The sequence below is a fragment of the Cryptomeria japonica genome, chromosome 3 (genome assembly GCF_030272615.1).
Source record: "Cryptomeria japonica chromosome 3, Sugi_1.0, whole genome shotgun sequence".
In the NCBI taxonomy this organism is placed as follows: Eukaryota; Viridiplantae; Streptophyta; class Pinopsida; order Cupressales; family Cupressaceae; genus Cryptomeria; species Cryptomeria japonica.
Window position 1 is genome coordinate 551,644,939 of NC_081407.1, and position 24,295 is coordinate 551,669,233.

General features: G+C 38.8%; 1 protein-coding gene across 2 annotated transcripts in view; it reads left to right on the top strand.

Moving 5' to 3' along the window:
- Window positions 1–953: 953 nt before the first annotated feature.
- Window positions 954–24,295, top strand: part of LOC131029885 (uncharacterized membrane protein At3g27390) — a 74,752-nt gene continuing 51,410 nt past the window's right edge. Inside the window, exons 1-4 of one of the 2 annotated variants that reach the window (XM_057960541.2) lie at window positions 954–1,469; window positions 17,684–17,792; window positions 17,988–18,180; window positions 18,322–18,458. In XM_057960541.2, the coding sequence (XP_057816524.1) occupies window positions 1,376–1,469; window positions 17,684–17,792; window positions 17,988–18,180; window positions 18,322–18,458 (533 nt within the window). In that variant the 5' untranslated portion in view covers window positions 954–1,375. The remainder of the gene's footprint in view (window positions 1,470–17,683; window positions 17,793–17,987; window positions 18,181–18,321; window positions 18,459–24,295) is intronic. The other variant, XM_057960540.2, reaches the window with a different exon arrangement.

A 24,295-nucleotide genomic window follows, 5' to 3' on the forward strand; every position in this document is an offset into this window, starting at 1 on the left:
GGCGAGCATTTTGGGGCCTTTTTTTAACCCTGCGTGCTTCTTCTCTGATGTGGAAGTTTCAGACACAGATGATGAGGCACATGTAATTGCGAGAGATTTGAGGACGAAGAAGGAATATTTCATGGGCAATGCTTGGGATGTTTTTTGAGCAGGGGTCTCCTCAGGGGAATTGGGTCGATTTCGAAGGATGATGCATGAGGATATGGGTTGGATGTCTGATAACAATATGGAAAATGTGGCTACTTTGGGTGAACAAATTGCAACAATTCTGAGGCTTGTGTAGTGGTATAGGTTGCGCCAGGAGGTTGACTGTTTTTTGTTTTTATAGTTGGGGCCATATCCTGTTGCAGATCGGTGCATATGTAATTCTATTTTTACCAATATAGGGCGCTATCCCCATTACATCAAAAGTACCCTACCATTACAAGCCACTCTAAAAAAATGAAAACCTAAGGAATTGTGCGTACAACATACATATTAAATAAAATAAAATCTAACATGAAATGTAAAACTAATTAAATAATTCCGATACTCTTTACCTGTGTGAGACAATGCTAGGTGTTTTCTCACATAATGAAATGTGGCGCCGACTAAATTTTGCTGAAACCTCTAAGACTTTTACAAGACTTTTTTCCGAGCGTGAGATATCTAAGGTGGGCAAAGCCCACATAATACAAAGTCTATCGGTTAATTATAAATATTTTTGACAAAAATAAAATAAAATATACCCCAGCAAAAAATTAAAAAAAAAATTAATGAATTTTAAAACAGTTTAATAAAAATAAATAATTTTTTTTGCTTAAAGGCATGGACTAAAAAAAGTTTATCTTTTTCGTACGATACACTTTTTGTAAAATGTTAGAATTTTGGACTACCATCAAATTTTATATTTGATTGTTATATTATACCTACCTGTCGATAGCAACAAATAAAGTTAAAACGAAAACTAAAATCGACGTTCAATCGGTAGTGGTAGTTTGGCACGTTTGTTCATCATTATAGAAGCCAATGCTTCTGACAAGTGCGGAATATTAAATATATTTTCAGCCTCAGGCTTTGGATTGGTCTACACCATCCCAGATACGTGCCATCTGTGGAGATGCTTTTCCTCTTGCCACTGTTCGCCATTAAATTACTACTTTCCTGGCGCGGCAACCCATTTGCATCCTATGCTGTTACAAAAGACGTGGTTTTATTGTTTTGAGCTTTTGCCTTTGGTTATTGATGGTTTACAGGAATCTCAGCTGATTTTGCCTGTGAGAGCTCTTTTGGTTTGTTGGGCAACAATGTCTGCTTGGATTGGTGTCACATGAAATGCTGAAAGAGAAGTGTATATCAATATAGTGGTGGGTGTTGTGTGTTTTGCGACTCAGACATGGACACTCCAAGGGGGTTTGCAGAAATACTCTGGAGCTTCCTCTCTTTCTTACCATATTTCATGCTGCTCTTTCTCCTCGGTGCTGTGAAAGGTAAGAGCTTAGAGTCATGTTTATGAATTTTTTATTTCGTAATTTTGTTCAGTTCAAAGTAGATTTGGGTTGCAATCAGATCTCTCCCTTTATAACTCTTTTTTATTCCATGGAAAAACCTTGAACAGATTGGGGATCTGTCCAGTGAATATTTGATTGGCATTTAAGCTTGGACATTTTGCTTTCCAATATGTAAGAGGGAAATTCTGCATTTATTGTGAATTTTTTTTATTTTTGCGCAATGGGATGTTGGAGCTCACTCTTACAACTCTTGGTGGAGCTTCATCTTCAGCCGTGAGTCACTCTGACCCCTCCAGAGTCCGTACACGATAACATCAATCATAGAGAAAATCTTAATCGGGTTCACACCTGCCATATTTGAATGTCTGTCAACACCAATAATTGAAAGACAAAAAGTTTCAATTACAATACATTCATACATCATCCAAAATGAACAACAAATTCGTCTTTTCTCCCCAAAAGTATAAGACTGTTTCAAAAAAAAAAAAGTTTCTCTTCCTTTCCTCAACTGCTTATCTCAGTAAAGGCTAAAGCACAATAATTGGATTACTAGAATTCTACTAGGCTTGTAAGGAGTACTGGAAAATCTCATTTTGATGCGCTTAACACAAGCAATAATAATAAATTATTCATTTCAGATAAGTCTTTCCTTGAGTCCTATGCGAATTTTGTCGTAGGATAATTCAATTTGCAGTGTAGGACTGCTATTAAAATTCCGCTCCACTGTGGAAAAATATAGAATGTACCACTCAGATTCGTGGGGTTGGTTTTGTCTGATTCTTACAATCAAATCATGCCAAGCTTTCTATTGAGGCTTTTTGTTGGAGACTTAAATTCTAGTTATTCTTCTCATTTCTGCATTTAATATTGTATATTAGAGAAAGGCCCAAACCCTTCGTTAAGTAAAACAAAGGTAGCAATATATAGGGGAGGAAAGGCCGTGAAACAAAGGCAGCACATCAGACTTACATCAAAAGTGCCTCAAGCACCCGTCCCTTTCTTCTGCAACCAGTTGATTCTTATTGCGGGTTTTTTTTTGAAAGGAAATCCTAACCTGAACCAGCAACATAATGTTCAGGCGATGGTTGCTTGTATGTAGCATTAAGTTGCCTGGGAGGTCCTCATCCCAGTACTACCCATAGTTGGAAAGTCTGAAAAGTTCTCATTAAATTTGTGAGGACTGGCAAGTTTCTTTAGCTGGTCTATTATTTGCCGAGGTTCAGATAACATGTAATGTACCCTTTTAGTTAAATTGGCTTGTGTGGGTCCAATCCTTATTTTCCTCGATAAGGATAGAGAAATACAATTAAATTTAGTAATGGGGGCCATGAGCTGGGATCTGAGGTGTAACAGTCAATAAATTATCATAAAATAATATTAAATTCCAGCATAAGGAGGCGTGGGTTTCCATAAAGAAGTGGTCATTTATGAGGAGTTATTAGTCGACTTTCCAGACAATGTGGGAATATTTGAGGAGGACGTTGCCAGAATTTATAAATATTATTTTATAGGGTTATGGAGCATTATGTTTTGGGAACCCAAGTGGGCCCACCTTCTGTTATATAGGGAAGTGCTTGGTTGTTTTGAAAACCGTGGCCAATTTCCATATAATTTCTGCTACAGCTTCAGCCATGCGTTCAACTATCAGTTCAAGGATGAAAACCCTTGGGTTTGGGAGATCAGAGGGTGAAAACCTTCTGAGTTTCTGAAGGCAATCTCATCTAGAGATTGTAATTTGTGCTAAAGGTTATCTTTTGTCATTCTAGCAATTATGTGTATGCTGTTTGTTTGAAATATTCCAGCTTAAGGGGTGTAGGTTTCCATAAAAGAGAGGTCATTTATAAGGAGTTACAAGCTGACTTTTAAGATAACGTGGGAGCTATTTGAGGAGGATCTTGCCAAAATTAGTATATATTATTTTATGGGGTTATAGGGCATTGCGTTTTGGACATCCAAGTGGGCCTACCTGCTGTTACATAGTGAAGTGCTTGGTTTCTTTGCAAACATTGCCAATTTCCATATAGTTTCTCCTACAGCTTGAGCCATGTGTTCAATTATTAGTTCAAGATCAGAGGACGAAAGCCCTATGATTTTATGAAGGCAATCTCATCTAGAGGTTATAATTTGTGATGAAGGTCATGTTCTATCATTCTAGCAAGTATTTGTATGCTGTTAATCTGAAATATTCCAGCATAAGAGAATGTGGGTTTCCATCGAAGAGTGGTCATTTATGAGGAGTTGCAAGCTGAACTTCAAGATAAAGTGGGAGTAATTTGAGGAGGATCTTGACATAATTAATTAATATTTTTTTATAGGGTTATGGGGCGTTGAGTTTTGAGCACCCAAGTGGGCCCACCTGCTGTTATATAGTGAATTGATTGGATGCTTTGAAAACATTGTCAGTTTCCATATAATTTCTGCTACAACTTCAGCCATGTGTTCAACTATCAGTTCATGGATGAAAAACCTTGGATTTGGAAGATCTTAAGACTAAAATGATTCCAAGGTTTCTACATGTCAGGTCTTGACGAGTGGGTAAGTTCAGTGGTTGATGTGAATTGCTGTGTTTCACTTGGGGGCTTATGCAAATGTTTGGATTATCATGAATGATGCGGAATAGGTGTGCTAACAACTTAAGATTTATCAATAAGGCTCTGGATTTGCTTCTTACTAAAAAAGGGGGAAAAAGGATAGGGTTCAGGAAATCTATTCTAATCCTAGGAATGTAGGAAATGATGAATGGATCTAGTGGAATCAAACCAGGCAAGGTCTCACAATCAGGTATTGACACAAGCTTAGTGCAATCATCTAAGGTATACTTAATGATTTTCAGACTATTACCATCAAACGCAGACACCATCCAAGTTGATGCTTGTCAACGGACGCATGATAGTTGAAGTTATGCTTACTCAAACTCCAGTTGACCACACAAGGCGCACTTACCAGCGGCAAGAGGCTAGTGGTATGGATTAAGGATTCCACACAAATGAATTCAACAAATCTTTCACTCAATCTAACATACATGAAAATAAATTCTAATCTAAATTCTAATCTAACTTGGAGGAATTGAGAACCATGAATACAAATACAACACTTGAAGAGCAAAATCACCAACAATTGAACAATGATTAGGATTCAAATAGCTGTAGCATATACCAACAATTCTACAAAAACTCTCTTACAAATGAGAGACAAAGGGGCATATATAGAGTCTCTTACAAAATGGATGGCCCAGATTGATCTAAGATCAACGGTCGAGATCATGCCAACAAAACCCTAAGATTGCCCTAATTAGGGTTACATCAAAAATGGCGCCACCAACATATGGCCCAATGAAAAGATACCCAGTCATCATATAGGGAATCTTCTAGAAGATTCCTCCCTGCATCTCTCTCTCTCTCCTAGCATACTCCAAGAATCTAGCCAATATTGAATCTAACTCCTCCATGGAAATGCTAGGCAAGGTATCTTGCTATAAATCAATCACGTCCAACGAATCCGAGCAAGCATTCAAAGTGTTCTCCCATTTAGGCATGAGCTTTTGCGAATTATGAACATGAATCAACAAAGAGACCAAGTCATCTATTTGACTCTTCTTCAAAGAGTCCAACTGGCAAAAATACATAAATTTCATTTTGTCTCTTAATTCGGTTAAGTGTAAACCACTAGCATCACTAACATCAATGCCCAATAATTCCTCAATCGAGACAAGGATCTTCATCTGAATGTCTTGAATTAATCCTTCCATCTCCATACAACTCGATTGGGCGTTCTCATAAGCTGATTTCTTTAAGGCTAATGCACAATACCAGCCATGGTAATCATATATGTCTCCACTGTGCACAATGTTCTCGTTGACCAAGGTGGAATCAGGAACCTTCTTCAATGCCAGGAGGCGTGGAATAGTCTTCTCTTGGATAGGCCGGAATTCTTCCCAAACTCCCTCCAAATACTGGATTCTGAATACAAGTGATGTTGTCTTATCATATGCTTGAACAAACTGAGTAAGGAAATCATCTGCCCGCTTTCTTGTGCTTTCAATCCACTTTTCCACCTCCGAGTGTGTACCTCTCGCTACCTCGCAGTGTGAATGTATTCCATGGTCAACTGCAATAGGGGAAACAAGGGTGGGATTCTCACGCCTTGTCTCTGCAATATACTCTCCGAGTCTCATATTTTTTTCTCTGTACCTTTCATTTTCCGCAATCGCTCCGTCTAACCTTGCATTGATTGCTTGGAGGTTGTCACCAATCTCCTGGAATTCCTGCCCTGGGGTTGTACGACCAAGGACAACTGAAGTGATCTAGAAATCCATAGGAGTAGCAATGTCCGCTGTCACGCCTGCAATAGGAACAACAATCTGCGCAATCCGCATTCCTATCTCATCTCTAGCTATGTGCGATAAAATCTCCGCTTTCTTGGGCTCCTTCTCCTTAGAACTCCTAGCTAGGTAGTCATCAATATCATCAATAGGTTGCATCTCTATCATTTGTTTACTTTTCTCCATACTCTTCTTCAACCATTCAGGAATAGTGATCATCTCCATACCATCACCAAGACACATTTCTCGATCAAATCCTTTCAATGCCGAGATAACTTCATCATTATCATCAGGATTATCCCTGGTCCAATCATATACATCATTTCCCAAACTAACTTCCAAAAGGACAGTAGGGTATCCTGACTGGTCATCATTCTCATCAGGAGGCGCAGATGTCGCTGTGGCATGAAATTCTTGAGTATTCTCTGGTAGTATCACTGTATTGGAACACTGCTGAGTCTCCTTATTTTGTTCTGTTACTTCAATCACTTTGATTGATGAGACACTAGGAGGGGGGTGAAGGAAGGATAAGTGGAGGAATGATAATCTTCTGTTTCTTCTTCACATCCTCAATCTTCTTCCCTCTGGCCTTGACTTCTCCTGGCGTGTTCTTCCTTCTCTTGGGAGCTTGACTCTCTTCGTCTGCATGAATCCTGACATCACTGATAGTCCTCTGATCATCGTCGGAAGTAGATTCTTCCGGCTTCATCCTTTCATAAGTGAAGGGAACACCCATGTCAACTAATCTGTTCATCTGTATATCCACCCATGTGCGGGAGATATTCAAGACCTCTCTCATCAATACATTCAGGTCAATCTCTTCTGACTCTGACCAATTAGGCAATAGAATTGCCTTCTTCATTTTCATTTTCATAATGTGGGTGTGTATGATCTCTATCATCTAATACCTGATCAGGGATGAGGAAAAGTCCACACTTCCTCATGAAATCCACTGACATTCGGGACCATATTCTTCTCTTTACTGCTTGTTCGTCCATCAAGTTAGCCCAATAATCCTCTATATCAACCTTATGAGTGAACTTCTCTCCTTTGATCCTTCCGACCTTCTTGTCTGGATCGAATCTTTCTCTTTTCTTGTATGTTGCAAATCTGTAGAATGCAATCTCCTCACCTGCAGTGCTGGCAGCTATGGCGGATTGGCAAACCTCTGACGTCTTCCCAACTGAAATAGGGAATGTCATTCCTGTCCTGTGCTTCTCTCTCTGGATCACATCGAACTCTAGAAGCTATCTCACCACTTCCAACGATATTATTCTGTCGGTTGGATACCTAGGAAGTCTGTAGGGTTCAGATTGAAACCCATGAATCCCGAGGTATGTGAAAGTGGGAAACTGTATATACCACGATCCATATTTTTCTATTAACTCTGTTGCCTCCTTAGACAATCTTCTGTGGATTCCGCCCTGCAGCATCTGTGTGATGTACATAGTGAATGCATCATTCACTCTCTTGTAGTCTTCAATTCTGTGCATGCTCAGCTGGGCGTAGCATTCATAACTCTTAAACTGTCCTTGCCCATTCCCGACTTCACCTTTGCATATTAATCCTCTGTATGAAACAAATCGTGCAAGCAGGTACACCAGGTAGGAAGTCATGGCTCTACATTTCTCAGCTGGAAATCCAGATTGTCACTTATAATCTTGGACCAATTCACTAGTGTTCCTCTAAGACAATCCTGGATGAGGTAGAACATCCATCCATGAAATATTGCTCCCTGTGGCATTCCCATCACTTTTTTGAGTAGGAATATCAAATCACTATATTCCTCCTTAAAATCTACGCACATAAGTGTCTTGGGAGCCTTGGAATGATGAGACCTAGGTTCAATCATCCACTCTTTGTTAATTAAATTCTTACATACACCCATCTTCTTTGTGTATCTGTCTGCATAATCCTCTTTGGTCACATCCTTCATGTCTGTTCTGCGTGGAATTCCGAACACCTCAGCAATGGCATCCTCAGCAAGGTAGGCGATGACAACGCCCTTGGGACTCTTAATCATTATTGTGAGCGGATCGTAACATCGTGCACACTCTAGGATCAACTCACTACACTGTATGGATTGTGGAAACCCAACAGCATGGAAAATGCCACTCTTCATAATATTTGCATATGCTGGAGAAGGAACCTGATCTCTGACTCCGAACATCCGACACTGCATCTGGTCGAAGACCAGGAAATGCATGTTTGTATCAGCGATCTCCTTCCATCTGGATGAAATCTTAAACTCTGGATAAAATCCAGTCTCCTGCGTCTTCAACAGTTCTTTCCTTTCCTTGTATCCCGACTTTGACATCGCACCTGTACGAAGCTCGAAGTTAGACTTAGGAAAATATTCGTAATAAAATTCCTGACTTTCTAAAGATTTAGCTAATTTAGAGCATGGAGTCAGGAAAATAATCCATACACTTGGTAAATTTTAGCAATTAAGTTCAAAGTGTGACAACACTAAGGCATGGAAGCCTTCCATAAAAATTATTTATACCTCCTTACGCTTAGAAAATATGCAAGCTAACGTGCAAAGGAGTATACCGGATTGATGATGACTAAGGAAAAGGTGTGAAAGGTTGTGTTTTCACACAATGAATGTCTGAAGACACCTTCCGCAGTCAACAATGGAGGTCAAAAATTTTGAAAACAACCTAAAAATCAGACTTTCAAAACATGTTATAATCTTCAAAATGTGCATAAAATCAATAAAAATCAGTTTTATTGATGAAAACAATCATCTTCTGGGATGTAAGTATGGCTGGTAAAATTTAGTTTTCTGTGGACAAGTCTGAAAATCAAACACTTCAGACTTACCAACACCTTGCAAAGTGGTTTAAATCCCTGAAAATGATGAAAAATTGCTAAGGAAACAACCCCAAGCAAATTCGCCAAAATTGGTTAGGTGGCTGGAAATGAAAATTTCTGAGGACAACCACCTAACAATGGAGTTTCAGACCTGCAACAACGATAAAATGGTCTAAAAAAATGCACAGAAAATTCCATAAAACACCTCCAAATGCTAAATGTTTAAGTTGGAATTGGCTGGGCAATAAAACTTAAGTCTGAAAATTAATGGCAGCCATTAATGGAGGTCAAAATCTGAAGCAAATCTCAGATCTGAAGCGAATCAGCAGGCTGGAAATGATGGCAGCCACAAAACATGCATGAAAATCATCAAAATATGGCACCAAAACACCTCCCAAGCAAAATCGAAATTTTCCCAAGTCTAGCGCCAAAATGGAATTATGAAAATTGATGTCAATGGCAGCCTTGATCTGCAGCAATGAAGGTCTAAACAGCAAGCACAAATGGTGGAGGAAAAATCGCCCAAGTCTCCAATCATGAAATTGCCAACTTTCACCAAAAAATGCTGAATTTGGAAAAAATCGCCAAACTTAACGAAATCGAAAATCTGAAACTGGTCTTTAATGGCAGCCAAGAGGAATAGATCAGCAAGCTGGAAAAAATGGAGGAAAATAAATCCTTAATCCCACACTTTACAAAAACGCCTTGCTAAAAAATTCGTCCAACTTGGAGAAAAATCGCTTTCATGGAGACACTTGGCATAAATAATAATAAAATAATGCTGAAGTTCCTCTCATATACTTGCTTTCACCTCCAACTTTCACCACACAAGCAATGTGGGATAAAAAACACTTGTATAAATACTTGCTTGGTGAAACCCTAACTTGCTTCTAGAAGGTTCAAACATTTAATGATTATTGCAAGTTATTAAATTTGCTTTTAAATTTTAAATAATCATTTAATAATTATTTAAAAGCAATCAAAATGGGGCTTATTTATTAAAATATTCCAATTTAAATCCAAAATAAAGCCTCCAAGGGAAAATCGATATAGGTTGGGATTGAAAAATCCCTTCAAAAATCACTTAAGTGTCAAAATTTCCCCCATAAGGGAAATTCGACCCATGCTTGGATAAAAATCCATGCTCAATTTCATCAAAATGCACATAAAAACCCTCCCAGGGGAAATTCGATGTGAGTTTGGACAAAAATCCAGACAAAATTGCACTCATTTTGCAAAAATCACCCCCCAGGGGAAATTCGATGTGTCTGGACAGAAATCCACACTCAAAACTCACTTAACTTGGAAAAATACCTCCTTGGTGGAAATTCGACCTCAGTCTGGATGAAAATCTGGACTCAAAACTCTTCATAATGTTCCCAGTGGAAAATCGATCCTTGTCTGGATAAAAATCCGGACAAAAATCCTTACAAAAATGCTCAGGGGAAAATCGACCTCTGTTTGGATAAAAATCTGGACAAAAATCCTCACTTAGTTGTCACAAAAATCCTGGTGGAAAATCGACCCAGGCATGGAATTATCCTTGCACTTCAGTCCACACTCCAGTCCGCACTCCCGGTGGAAAATCGACCTCAGTCTAGATAAATCTTGACACTTAGCCAAATTTTAGCGCTTCCAGGGGAAATTCGACTTGGGTATGGATAAACAGTGGGGCAAATTAGTAGCCAGTATGGATTCCAGGGGAAACCCATGTGTAGTATGGATTTTGAGTGGGGGAATGGGTTGGGTAGTCTGGAATGTGAGGGGAAAAACACGTCTAGCATGGATTTTGACCCTTTAACCCTTGGAATAAGGATTTCCCTTAGGATTTTATCATTTTAACCACTCAAAATCGCTCAGCGACTTTAAATTTGACTGGACTTATACTAATTTTCCAAAAATATGAGCGAAACGCTAGGAAAATATTGGAATAAAGTGCGAAACCAATTTAAATAATACCTTAGGAGCGAGAAAACAACTCCAAAAGGTCTGTGAATACCTTGGTACTTTAGAATGACTGATGCGTGTGTTTAAAAACACGTTAACGCTCAATATGTCTAACACTTAGCAAAACTTAGGATCATTAAAAATATCATCTTTTGCAACTTGATCCTAACACTTCAAAAACCCTAGACGACACTAGGCATGATCAAAACTCCGAGACTCGGGCACGGAAAATGCAAAATTGCCCACTAAGCAGCCAAAACCCTAACCTAACAACGCAGGAAGTTGGCAAAGAGGGGGTCCCCGTTAGCAATGGGGCGATGTGTGAATAGGTCACAACAGGCCCCCGGACATAAGTGTCATGGAAAGGGGAATTTGCTTCACATGGAGTGCTATTCTGCAGATGGATTAGATTCTGAAATTTCAGAACAACAAACTGAAGTTTGAGGACAGCGAGTATGAAGAGGCTCCTGAAGGGCCCGAATTTGGATCAGAAGATAGAGGAGTGGTTGCTCAACTCTCGAGCATTCACAAGAATGAGTCGTTTAGAGTTCGGGGTGTGATTGGAGAGCATCGTGTCATTGCTCTCATTGACATAGGTGCAACACACAATTTCATTGATGAGAGGATTGTTGCAAAAAGGGGACTAGTGGCAGAGGAAGTTGAGGGCTTCAAAGTCATGGTAGCAGATAGATCCACTATATCCTGTAACCGAATGATTTCCAACATGTCTCTGAAGTTGGGAAATCATGAAATCGGAGATGATTTCTTTGTGGTGAGCATTGGTGGGACTGATGATGTAGTCCTCAGGATTCAATGGCTGAGATCTCTTGGTGAGATCACACTAAACTTACAAACCATGGAGCTGAAATTCATATCTGAAGGGAAGAAGGTAGTATTGAGAGGAATGTCGCATGGTGGACTTAAAGTGGTATCCTTGAAAAGGATGGAAAGGTTGATCCACCATAATCAGGTGGAGTGGGCAGCAAAGTGTTTGATAATGCCTTCAAATCCATTGGTAGACAAGGGCAGCTATTCCTCAGATATTCAAGCAATGATCACGGATAGAAGTAAGATCATGGTCATGCCCTCAGAACCACAAAAAGAGAAGAGGAACTATCCTGAAGACATTCAAGCTTTGATAACCAAGAGAAGCAAGGTGTTTGAAAACCCACCCCCTGGCAGACCCCCTGAGAGAGGTGCCGAACACATTATTGAGATTGAAGAAGGAGCTAAGCCAGTTATGACTACCCCTTATCGATATCCTAAGAAGCAGAAGGATGAGATTGAGAAAGCAATTCAGGAATTGCTTGACATGGGTTACATACGGCCTAGCAAAAGCCCCTTTGCTTCGGCTGTTGTTTTGGTGAGAAAGAAGGATGGGACCATGCGCATGTGTGTGGATTACAGAGCCCTGAAGCAGAAAACCATCAAGAATCGGTATCCTATTCCGAGAATTGATGAGCTCATTGACGAGCTACATGGGGCAGTGTTCTTCTCCAAGATTGACCTCAGGTCGGGGTATCATCAGATTAGAATGAGAGCATCAGATGTGGAGAAGACCGCTTTCAGATGCCACTTTGGGCATTTTGAGTTCCTAGTCATGCCCTTTGGCTTGACTAATGCACCCACTACATTTCAATCATGCATGAACAAAATCTTCCAAGAACAGCTAAGGAAGTTTGTTTTGATATTCTTTGATGACATACTCATATTCAGCAAATCTTGGAAAGAACATTTACAACAATTGGATGAAGTGTTAAGCATATTAGAATTTGAATCCCTGTTTGCTAAGGAGTCCAAATGTGAGTTTGGGATGGAAGAGTTGCTCTACCTTGGTCACATTATCAGTGCGGGTGGTGTGAAGGGGGATCCTGAAAAAATTAGAGCCATCATTGATTGGCCTACTCCTGAGAACATAACACATTTGATGGGATTTCTGGGATTGTGTGGGGTTTATCGGAGGTTTGTGAAGGGATATTCTCAGTTGGCTGCCCCCCTCACAGATCTTACAAAGAAAGGAGCTTTTGAATGGTTCGAAAAGGCACAGACAATATTTGAGCAGTTTAAAGGGATCGTGAGTTCCTGCCCTGTTTTAGCATTGCCTGATTTCACCAAGCCGTTTGAGCTACAGTGTGATGCATCTGGAGAAGGTGTTGGTGCAGTTCTCATGCAGGATAAGCATCCTATAGTCTTTGAGAGCAGGAAATTGAGAGGTCCTGAAAGACTGTATTCAATTTATGACAAGGAAATGCTTGCCATAATGTATGCCCTTGCAAAGTTCAGGCAGTATCTGGTGGGGAGTAAATTCATTGTTAAGACTGATCACAATAGTCTTAAACACTTCATGCATCAGAAAAATTTGAATGAGAGACAATAGAAGTGGGTGAGTAAGCTGCAGGCTTACGATTTCGATATTGAGTATGTTAAGGGTAAAAACAATGTTTTGGCGGATGCCTTATCCAGAAGGCCCCATTTAAGCTCAATATGTGAGCTTACTGCTGATTGGAGAGAGTTGTTGCTTGCTGATTATGCCAAAAATCAGTTTGCAACCAGCTTTATAGAAGGTAATTTTCATGATGAAAGGTACAAATTGGTTGAGGGATTGATACTGTACAAGGGAAGAATCTTCATAGTGGCTGAATCTATAAGTTAAAAGAGAAGATTTTGAAGACTTTCCATGACATCCCCCTCGCTGGTCACCAAGGTTATTTCAAAACATACAGGCAGATCCGGGAGAGATTTTCTTGGAAGGTACTTAAAAGTGATGTTTTGAAGTACATTAAGGAGTGTCATACATGTCAGAGGAACAAAGATGAGCACACTCTACCAGCTGGTTTGTTACAACCTTTGCCTTTTCCCAGTCAAAAATGGGAAAGTATTTCCATGGATTTCATCACGGGGTTGCCTCGGTCTCAAGGGAAGGATAGTATCTATGTAGTGGTGGACAGACTCACAAAGTTTGCTCATTTCTTTGCCATCACCAGTTCTTTTACAACAGCTCAAGATGCTGAAGTGTTCTTCCGGGAGGTGTTCAGATTACATGGGTTACCGAAGAACATTGTGAGTGATAGGGACAACAAGTTCCTAAGTGCTTTCTGGCAGGAGATTTTCAAATTGTGTGGTATTGTGCTCACTCCAAGCACCAATTATCACCCCCAAACTGATGGACAGACCGAGATAGTGAATAAGTGGTTGGAAGGTTATCTTAGAAACTATGTCTCGGAGCAGCAAAATACATGGGTGAGATGGCTTCACCTAGGAGAGTATTGTTACAATTCCTCCTATCACATGTCCATCCGGATGTCACCATTCATGGCACTATATGGTTATGAAGCTCCTAGCTTTGCGGACTTGGTATTTGGTGATAGCAGAACCCCTTAGGCAAAGGATATGATGCAACAAAGTCAAGATATTCTGAGGATTCTGAGGGACAATCTCCAACATGCACAGAATCAACAGAAGTTGTATGTTGATCAACAATGAATTGAGCGCACCTTTGAGGTGGGCGACATGGTTTATCTGAGGCTCCAACCCTACAGACAGTCTACTTTCAAGAAGAGTGGGGTTGAGAAATTGAAGCCACGATTCTATGGGCCTTTTAGGGCCAGCAGGAGGATTGGAGAAGTGGCGTATGAGTTGGAATTGCCAGCAAGCAGCAGGATCCATAATGTATTTCATGTGTCTCGTCCTAAGAAGGCTCTGGGACATAATGTTGTTGCTTCAGCTGAGTTACCTCCCCTTGATGAGGAGGGAGAGTTGGTTTTGGTTCCTGAAGCTATCCTTGAATTCAGGGAACGATCTTTGAGGAGAAGAGTGATCAGGGAATACTTGATCAAATGGAAAAATCTACCAGTAGAGGATGCTACGTGGGAAAATGAGGAGATTTTACTACATCCAGCCTTACAGTTGCTTGAGGACAAGCAATTTTGGGGAGGGCGGACTGTAATGTCCCCTTCTCATTGATGACCTCCTAGTGGTCCATTAGCCTATTCTTGAGACTCGTAGGTTAGGTGGGATGAAGAATGAGGGTCCAACATTGATGAGGCGAGGACTTACTATTTTTAATAAGTCAGGGAATGGCTATTTTGGTGATACTGTCCGACTGAGCTCTTCATGCTCTGTCACTGGGCGCGAAGATCGTGCTTTTCGGAGCATTAGTTCTTGACTTACTATTTTTAGTAAGTGGCAGTGTGGCATAATTCTATTTCTAGCAGTGGACAGGGTCCTGATCCTGCAACAGTTCAGTGGTCTTCCTGGCTCAGTTTCATCCTGGTTTTTGACAGTAATCAGTACGGGAGTCATATGTGACACAATTAAATATTATTTCCTTATCCTAAGGTTTAATATTTAATTAATCTGATTAATTGCTATTGATTTATTGAATTTGGGATTAATGTCTAAAATCCCCTAAGTGCTTGGCGAAATTTATGTTTAATAAGGGAATGTCGAAATTATTAAGGGAGATGTTATTTTTATGTTTCATCTCTAATGTTTGCCAAGTGAATATTGTGGGTCCATGCTTTTTGGCGTGAAGGTTGACTTGTGAGAATGGCGCCACTCTTGGGGTCCACGTGAGGTGGAATGAAATGCAAATGAAAGAAGTTGAGGTTGAAGCAATTTGCATTTGAATTTGATGGTGTGAAGTTATAAATAAGAGCCTTGGGCTCCCATTCTGGTTCATCTTGAAAATTTGTAATGTTATGCTGTCGGTTTGGCAACAGAACTTGAGGCTTCGGAGTGCGTCTCCCTAGTGCTTCCCGGTTTCGTACTTGAAACATAGTACCTAGCTATGTGCTGTATTCTACTACATTCTCAGAGCATGCCATAGTCATTTTTGGTGTTGGAACGATTTTGGGGACTTGCTGGTTTGCCTGTAGCTGAAGTGCATTTTTGATCACACCTCTCTGTTGAAGCGACTGACCGTTATGGGTATCAGCTCTTTCATCCTTCCCAGTAATGGCGATACACTTGTAAGTTTGTGGCATTTTTAGTTGAGTTTTGAAATTACTAGACAAAATCGAAATTCTAGAGCTAGGCGTGGTTTTCTGTTTTGCATTGGGATGGGTGCAAAATTAATAAGGGGATTTTGGTAACTTGGTTTGGGTTGGTTGTCATTGCAGTTAATCTAGTGTGGGTTTGGGATTGATTTGGAGTGATTTGGATGTGTATTGAGAGAGTTGTGAGTTTTTTAGAGTTTTCTTAGGCTACTGGTTTTTCAATTCCAGCCTGCAGATTGGTTATTAGCAGAAATTCATGTTTGTATTGGGATAATCTGCATTACTCTCTTTCTCATATCTCTATTTTTGTAAGGTTAAGTAGTAGTACTACTAACCAGTTCTATGTTGTAATTCTCATCTCGCTGAAAAGTGGAAGAGGCTGGCTTGCCGCCTGTTATCAAGCAAAATTGTAATTTCAGTCCTCCCACTGCATAAGTGGTCGAGTGATATCTGAGTGTAATGGTCCTCCCACTGCATAAGCGGTCGAGTTGAGATTGTTATGTAACTACAGTCCTCTCGCTGAAATATTGCGGTTGAGTGATTTGTACTTTTGTGTATCTCACTTGGCTGGTTTACCGCCAAGTTTTCTTGTCTTCCCGTTGGATAAGCGGAAGGGGCTGGCTTGCCGCCTGAGCACTGCATTGTTTTTAGTTAATCAAACTAATGATCCCCTCAACATTGTATGCTCTCACCTTCCCACATTGGGCACTTGGTGATCAGAAAGTGGAAGGGTTACTTTCCCAGTATGTTTCAATTTATGATTTCTAACCTTAATGGGTTATCTTTTTGTTGATGCCTATTGTTGGCCTTAAAAAATAAATAAAAAATAACTGGGATATTACATTAAGGCATTTGCTCCACCATCTCTCCAAGAAGCTGTTAGAAGGGCTTTAGCAATTGAGTGTTTGTGCTATAGAACAAGTTTTCATCTTTACTAATAAATACCACCCGCTATATAGGGATAATTGTAAGTGTTTGCATTATTTTCTAATTTTGGTATTGTTTCCCAATTTAAGTAAAATTAATTATATTTATTTTTGATAAATATGTTATAATATATTCATATATTTAGTCTATTTTGAACTGGATAGAAATGGCTGCAAAACAGGAAGGCCAATTAACCTTTTGAAATCACTAGAGGTGAGGTCCTGACCTATCTCTCACCAAGTATGCCACCCTGAGATAGAGTGCTTGTGGGCTGGGAGGCGTATGTGTGCTCCCGGGCTTGGTGGACAGGGTAGTCTCATACTCTTATCAAGCACGCCACCTTGAGATGGAGCGCTCGTGGTTTGGGATGCTGATTAGTGCTCCTAGGCTTGATCAAGGAGGATGGAGCGCCTCCAAGGTGGATTGAAAGATGGAGTGGACCATTTTACACCCATGCTCTCACAATATGAGGATAACTATCCTTGAGATTGCGGTTCTCAAAGTTTCTATCTAATTCCTAATGCAGTTACTATAGGAATATGCTTTGGATAATTATTAATGCTTATATAAATAATTATATGTAATTGGATTCCCAACACATGAAAATAGTTGGTCTCATGAATTACGTTTCAAGTGTTGACTAACATGATTGCAGGACCTAAACCAGGATTAATCTTGTTAAAGACATTTCAAATGGTAAATGTATACTCTTCATTGTATTATATCTCTTATTTTTAATTGAACTTGTGATTTTAGGTCAAAATATAGTAGTATCCCCAAAAGGGACATTATATTGTGTGTGAAAATTCTACAGTTTATGCAATCTATTTCCAAATTATTAGGCTATAGGTCATCACATAACTCGTGAGTTTCTTAATTAAACTCAGAGAGTTTCAGACTCAGACTTGGCTGCTGAATGAAAACTATGGCAGGGGTTTCAAAGCCTTTTTAATTTTAATTTTCTTCTTTGAATAATGATAAATTGATAATCAAAATATATTTATGTGTTCTCGAAATGTGTTCTTTGAGCTTCCCATCCATTAATTTCTATTTTACCCATATGATTTTACCAGGAATCATGTGAGACATTCATGCGTTGTTAATAGGAATGAACAAGATAGTTACTTTTCCCTTAGTGTTATATAGTTGTGAATGAGCTTTTATTTGCATGAAAACGTTTGCAGGTATCATTTTCTGTCCAATTGTATGCCTTATTATGACGGTTGGAAATTCAGCAGTGATTTTGGGGCTTTGGCCAGCACACGTGATCTGGACATACTATTGTGTGATCAAGTATATATTTTCAACTTTACTTTTTAAGTTCTACAAGTTACCATTCCTATTATGACATAAAATTAGAGAAATTCTAAATACCTTATTGAAACACATTGGAATTAAGTTTTTTTCAGAAGCAGGTGAAATTATAGGAATCAATTCAATTAAAGAGAGATTCAAATACTTACATTTTTAAAAATTTTCCGAAGGCAGAGCCAAAAGTATAGGACCAACTTTGAAGTCTATATGTTGTATATGCCTTCCACTGCCACTAATTTTGTGGCCAGTGGTAGCGATTACTGGAAGCATTTTGGCAGGCCTAAGCTATGGCCTTCTCACACCCTTAGTGGCCACGTTTGAGGCTGTTGGAGAGGAACATGAAAACAAGCTTGTTGATTGCTTTTTGGTGCTCACTGCCCCTTCTTGTCAATTCATTAACTTCAATAAAGTTTACTTTTAGTTGAAAATGAAATATAGAAATTTGCTTTGATTCTCTCTTATGCATATTTCTTTTCTGATGCTATAGCACTTTGTATTGTATTTATAGGATGGTACATGGAGTACAATCAAGGGAAGTTGTACTGTAGTGCGGGACTTCACAGACATATGCTTTCATTCTTACTTTTCTGTAATGGATGAATTATATGAACAGCAACCCAAAAACGGGAAACCTTTGGATATCAAGTATGCCCTGGACCAGGAATCCTTGTTGAATGTTTGTGTCTTCTCATGATAGTAAGATAAATTATCTATGCTAGGAGTTCTTCTATTTGCTATATGAATAAAATATCTTTCATCTTTTGTTGTAGAAGAAATTGTGTACTCCCAAAGTTCTTCCATTTGATATATGAATATCTATATTTGGATATAAGACAAGATGTGAGATATACTTCAAAAGAGACATAAGAAAGACAGATGTATTTCAAATTATGTTCATCTTTACATCGTTTGGATTAAAATGCTCCCTGGTTGACATTGGGATGCAGTTGAGGATGCATTTTATGATTGCCCTTGCAATAGGCATTCACGCTAACAAATTCCTTCATTGCAAGCTAGGAAATGCCAAAAATAAAGTTGCTCTCTAAAAGGCAAAATTGGGTGCCCCCACAAAAGGAACCAATCTCAGATTTTTAACTGAAGAAAGGGATGACCGATGAATGGTACAGGAGAAAATTGTTTTTGTCCTAGGCTTGTAAAATTGTTGATGAATTCCATTTTTTTGTTTACTTTATGCATGTGAAGATTCATTCTTCTGAAATATTATAGACTTGGTTGAGACACTGTATGAGTTTGCCATAAGTCAAATTTTCGTGGCATAACTAACATCAGCTGGAATTTTCTAGTGTGTTTCTACAATGGTTCCATGAAAAACCTACATAAAATAAGGAAATGTCAATATATATTAAAACTTATAATGGGGAATCTCAATTTATTCCAGAAGAAAAATATGAAATACAAAAAAATAGGAATTAAGAAGGGTAGGTCAATAAAATTAATCAATGAAACCAAATAAATAGGGAATTTAAAGGGAATCCACCTTAACACCAGGTACACCAACATGACTGATGAAAAATTCTTAGAGGAAATCTGGGATGACCGTGCATGTGAAATCAATGTCTATGGGATGAGAAATTTTATCATTTACATAAGAAATTATAGGGTTAAAATTAGCTTGTTTGGATGAAAAGTGAGTCATCTTGATAGTAAACGTCAACAACACATTTATTGTATAGATGTAGACCTTGTTAGAGCTTATCATCTCAAGTCATTCAGGGAGCATTTCTTTTCAAATAGGGTACTATAAAATAGGAATAGAAAGTAATTATTGGTCTTTTTGACTTGGACCTAAATGCAGTTTTTGTTGTCTACTTTGATTTCTTTTAATTTACTGTGCATTAAAATGCCTAAATCATTAGTATCTTGTTATAGTTATATCTATTTTATTTTTTGATGTTATGTCAAAAGCATAGATGAAAAACTCGGATTTTGCAATAACTCGGCAAGGCCAAAAAATTTTAAAAACTCGGGACTCGCCAAAACTCGGCAAAAAACTCGGCAAAACTCGGCAACTTTATCGAACATTTGAAAATACATTTTTTTTTTATATATAATTCAAAAACACACATTTACACCAAATTTGTATAACATATATGATTTCCATGATATATAAATCAAATTTTTTTGGTAATACATAGCAACAAATGCAAGTATCATAGCATAAACCAAAAACCAAGTGCAACATATGTATAAGAGTTCAATACATATCAACGTACCATAGTGACAGTCTCATAGAGTTATAGAGTCATAGACCACAAAACAAGAACCTTTGAAATTCTGATTACATATCAAGTTCAAAGTTTGGTATCAATGAAATTATGAAAATAAGAAATCATAAATTGCGTCTACGACTAAAGCTCAAAATAGATTGTGGTCGCTGGGTGGGTGGTGCTGAAGTAGTGGCAACATCCTCAACACTAACAGGTGCCTCTTCTGCATGATCAACCTCCTGCTCCTCCTCACGTGCTGCCACTTCCGCATCCCATTCCTCTCCTGCCCTCTTCAACTCACTCAGCTGCTCATTAGTAAGGAATGGATCCAAATCATTATCAACATCATCAGGAGAAGCAACCCATTCTGCTGCATATGGATCAATGTCATCCAAGTCAAGTGCTTCATGTGAATCTTGCCCTAGCACCTTCTTCTCATGTAATCGAATGTTGTACCGCACATAGACAAGATCATTCAAGCGTTGTTGAGTCAACCTATTGCGCTTTTTTGTGTGGATGTTCTCAAAAACACTCCAGTTGCGCTCACAACCAGAAGCACTACAAGGCTGTGATAATATGCGGATGGCAAGCTTTTGAAGATTAGGCGTTGTGGCACCATAATCTTCCCACCACAAATCTGCAAGGATACAAAATGTGATTTATAACTTGTAAAGATTTCAATAATCTTAAAGAGAGAAATAAATGGTAAAAATTAAACATATGTTTTTTTTTACCTGGTCGTAAGGTGGCTCTCCTACGTTTGCAATCAGGTGAAGAAAACAATTCCCCTAAGGCCTTCTTATAACTCTGCAACTCATCAAGTATCAGGTCTCGAAGGATCTCATCATCAACTAATCTCCGAATGCATGTGTCAAGGCCAATTCTAACCTCTGCATCTACTTTGAAACTCGGAGAGTAAAAAAACTTGGGATTCAAGAAGTAGGCAGCAGCATGAATATGTTGGTGGAGTTGATGGTTCCACCTCCGATCAATTATGCGCCATATGGGTTCATACTTGGTCTTGTTTGACCCATACAAGTGTTGAATCGCCTCTTTGGCCTTATCCATGGCCTCATATAGATACCCCATGGAGTTATGATCCCCATCCACCATTCGTAGCACCCTCACCAATGGTTCCGACACCTAGATATAAAAAATCTAACAAAATCAGCAGATTGAAATATTAGAAAATTAAATAATAAATCATCAATTAAAGTTTCAAAACTTACATTGATGATCTCCTCCACCATCTTGGCAAAATTAGTATCAAAAATGGCAATCACAACCTTCTCTGCTTCAGGCTTTGTAGCATAAGGACTCCCCAACCATCTTTCACTCACGAACATCCGCTTCAGGTTGGGCAATGTAGCAAGTATGCTCTGCAAGGTGAGGAAATTGGTAGCAAAGCGTGTGACCCCCGACCGCACAAGATCCTTACCTTCAGTGTGTTCTCTCATAAGATTCAGGACCCATGTGTGATTGTAGATGTATTTGGTGATATTCCTTCCATCTTCAACCACTTTCTTTACCCAACTTAGTTTCCCTATGTCCTCAAGGAGCAAGTCAAGACAATGGGCAGCACAAGGGCTCCAAAATAATGTCGGATGTCTAGCCATTAGAAGTTTGCCGGCTGCCACATATGCAGCTGCATTATCAGTCACAACTTGGATGACATTCTGCACTCCCACATCCATCACCACTTCATCCAACATGTTGCACAAGGTCTCCGCATTCTTCACTTCATTGGAGGCATCAATTGATTTTAAAAATACTAACTGTCCTCCTGAAGCAACTAGAAAGTTGATGAGTGTCCTGTTCCTACCATCTGTCCATCCATCAGAAAGAATGGTGCAGCCATTCTTTTCCCAAATAGTCCTTTGCTCTTCCACTAATGCATGAGTGTTTTGGACCTCATCCTGCAATAACGGTCCACTTACCTCGTAATGGCTTGGGGATTTGAACCCCTTACCTGCCACAGTCAACGCGGTGACCAATTGGTCCCAAGATGGACTAGAAATAGCATTGAACGGAACATCGTTGTAGATAAAAAATCTAGCACACGCCACCTTGGCTTGTTGGTGAGCCTCTTTATTCCATGCAGTGCCAAGCAATCCAGGTTGTGCACCAGGAGTGTTACGTGGAATAAAGAAGTTTTCCATGTTGCTGTCCAAAGTTCCCTTTGCTCGTATCCGTGGCCCAAGGGAAGAACCAGATGTCCCCACATTTGTATGTGACCCCATGGAACTCAAATCTGCCCTTGGGGCTGCCATTGCCTCTGCTGTTCTCTTTTTTGTTGCCTTCCTTTGATCATATGCTTCAAGCGTTGCTATTGCATCTCTCGTAGCCTCTTCAGTACATTCCGTACAGCTTGTGGTATCTCGGCATTGAATTTTTGCAAGGTGATATTTGAATCTATTAATGCCACCTTTTACAATTTTTTTGCAATGGTTGCAAAAAACATCTCCTCGTTTTGGACCTGGTCTCCCATGTTTCCAACAAGGGTCTCTCTTTTTGCCACCAACTTTAACTGTAGAAGCTGAATCCATTTTCTTTCAAAAAGATGTGGAAAAGAACCTAGCAAAAGAGAGGCAACATTTAGAGATAAATAACATTGTTACCAAAAAAAATCACAAACATCCAAAAATTACAATGACTGTATAACTGTATTTTATTTACAGTCAAAATAGATGACTCTCTAAAATTAAAATTTTTAATTGGTTGTGTATTTTTTTAAGTTTTTAACTTCAAATTTAAATTTAAATGAAATACTTTAATACACATTGACATTACACAGTTGACAGTCATTTCAAATTTTCAAATGACTATGAGTATTTCACAATTGACTGTGTAATACACAGTCATTAATTACAATGTACATTAATGATTAATGTATTACACAGTCATCAGTCATTTGAAAATGACTATGTATTACACAGTCATTTCAAAATTTCAAATGACCGTGTATTACACAGTCATCAGTCATTTGAAAATGACTGTGTATTACACAGTCATTTTCAAATGACTGTGTAATACACAGTCATTACAAAATGACTGTAATGACTGTGTATTACACAGTCATTTCAAATGACTGATGACTGTGTAATACACAGTCATTTGAAAATGAATGTGTATTACACAGTCATTTGAAATGACTGTGACTGTGTAATGATGACTGTGTAATACACAGTCATTTGAAATGACTGTGACTGTGTAATGATGACTGTGTAATACACAGTCATTTGAAAATTTGAAATGACTGTGTATTACACAGTCATTTGAAAATTGAAATGACTGTGACTGTGTAATACACAGTCATTTGAAATGACTGTGACTGTGTAATACACAGTCATTTGAAAATTTGAAATGACTGTGTATTACACAGTCATTTGAAAATTGAAATGACTGTGATTGTGTAATGATGACTGTGTAATACACAGTCATTTGAAAATTTGAAATGACTGTGTATTACACAGTCATTTGAAATGACTGTGACTGTGTAATACACAGTCATTTTCAAATGACTGTGTATTACACAGTCATTTCAAATGACTGATGACTGTGTAATACACAGTCATTTGAAATGACTGTAAATTGTAATTACTAATTACTAATGATTGTGTATTACACAGTCATTTGAAATGACTGTGACTGTGTAATACACAGTCATTTGAAATGACTAAGACTGTGTAATACACAGTCATTTTCAAATGACTGTGTATTACACAGTCTTAGTCATTCGAAATAAAACAATACAAAAAGATACCTGGTCGTGCGTGCAAATGCAAACAATACAGTCATTTTGACTGTGTAAGTCAAAATGACTGTGTATTCGAAATAAAACAATACAAAAAGATCCCTGGTCGTGCGTGCAAATGCAAACAATACAGTCATTTTGACTGTGTAATACACAGTCATTTCAAATGACTGTGTATTACACAGTCAAAATGACTGTGTATTCGAAATAAAACAATACAAAAAGATACCTGGTCGTGCGTGCAAATGCAAACAATACAGTCATTTTGACTGTGTAATACACAGTCATTTCAAATGACTGTGTATTACACAGTCAAAATGACTGTGTATTCGAAATGAAACAATACAAAAAGATACCTGGTCGTGCGTGCAAATGCAAACCCTATGCAAATCGCGTGGCGTTTTTTGCCTTCCGGAGTCGCGCGAGCCGCGAAATGGAATAAAGACTTCGGTTTTTTTTTTGCCTGCGACTTAAGTCGTGTTTTTCTCGCATTTTGTGCC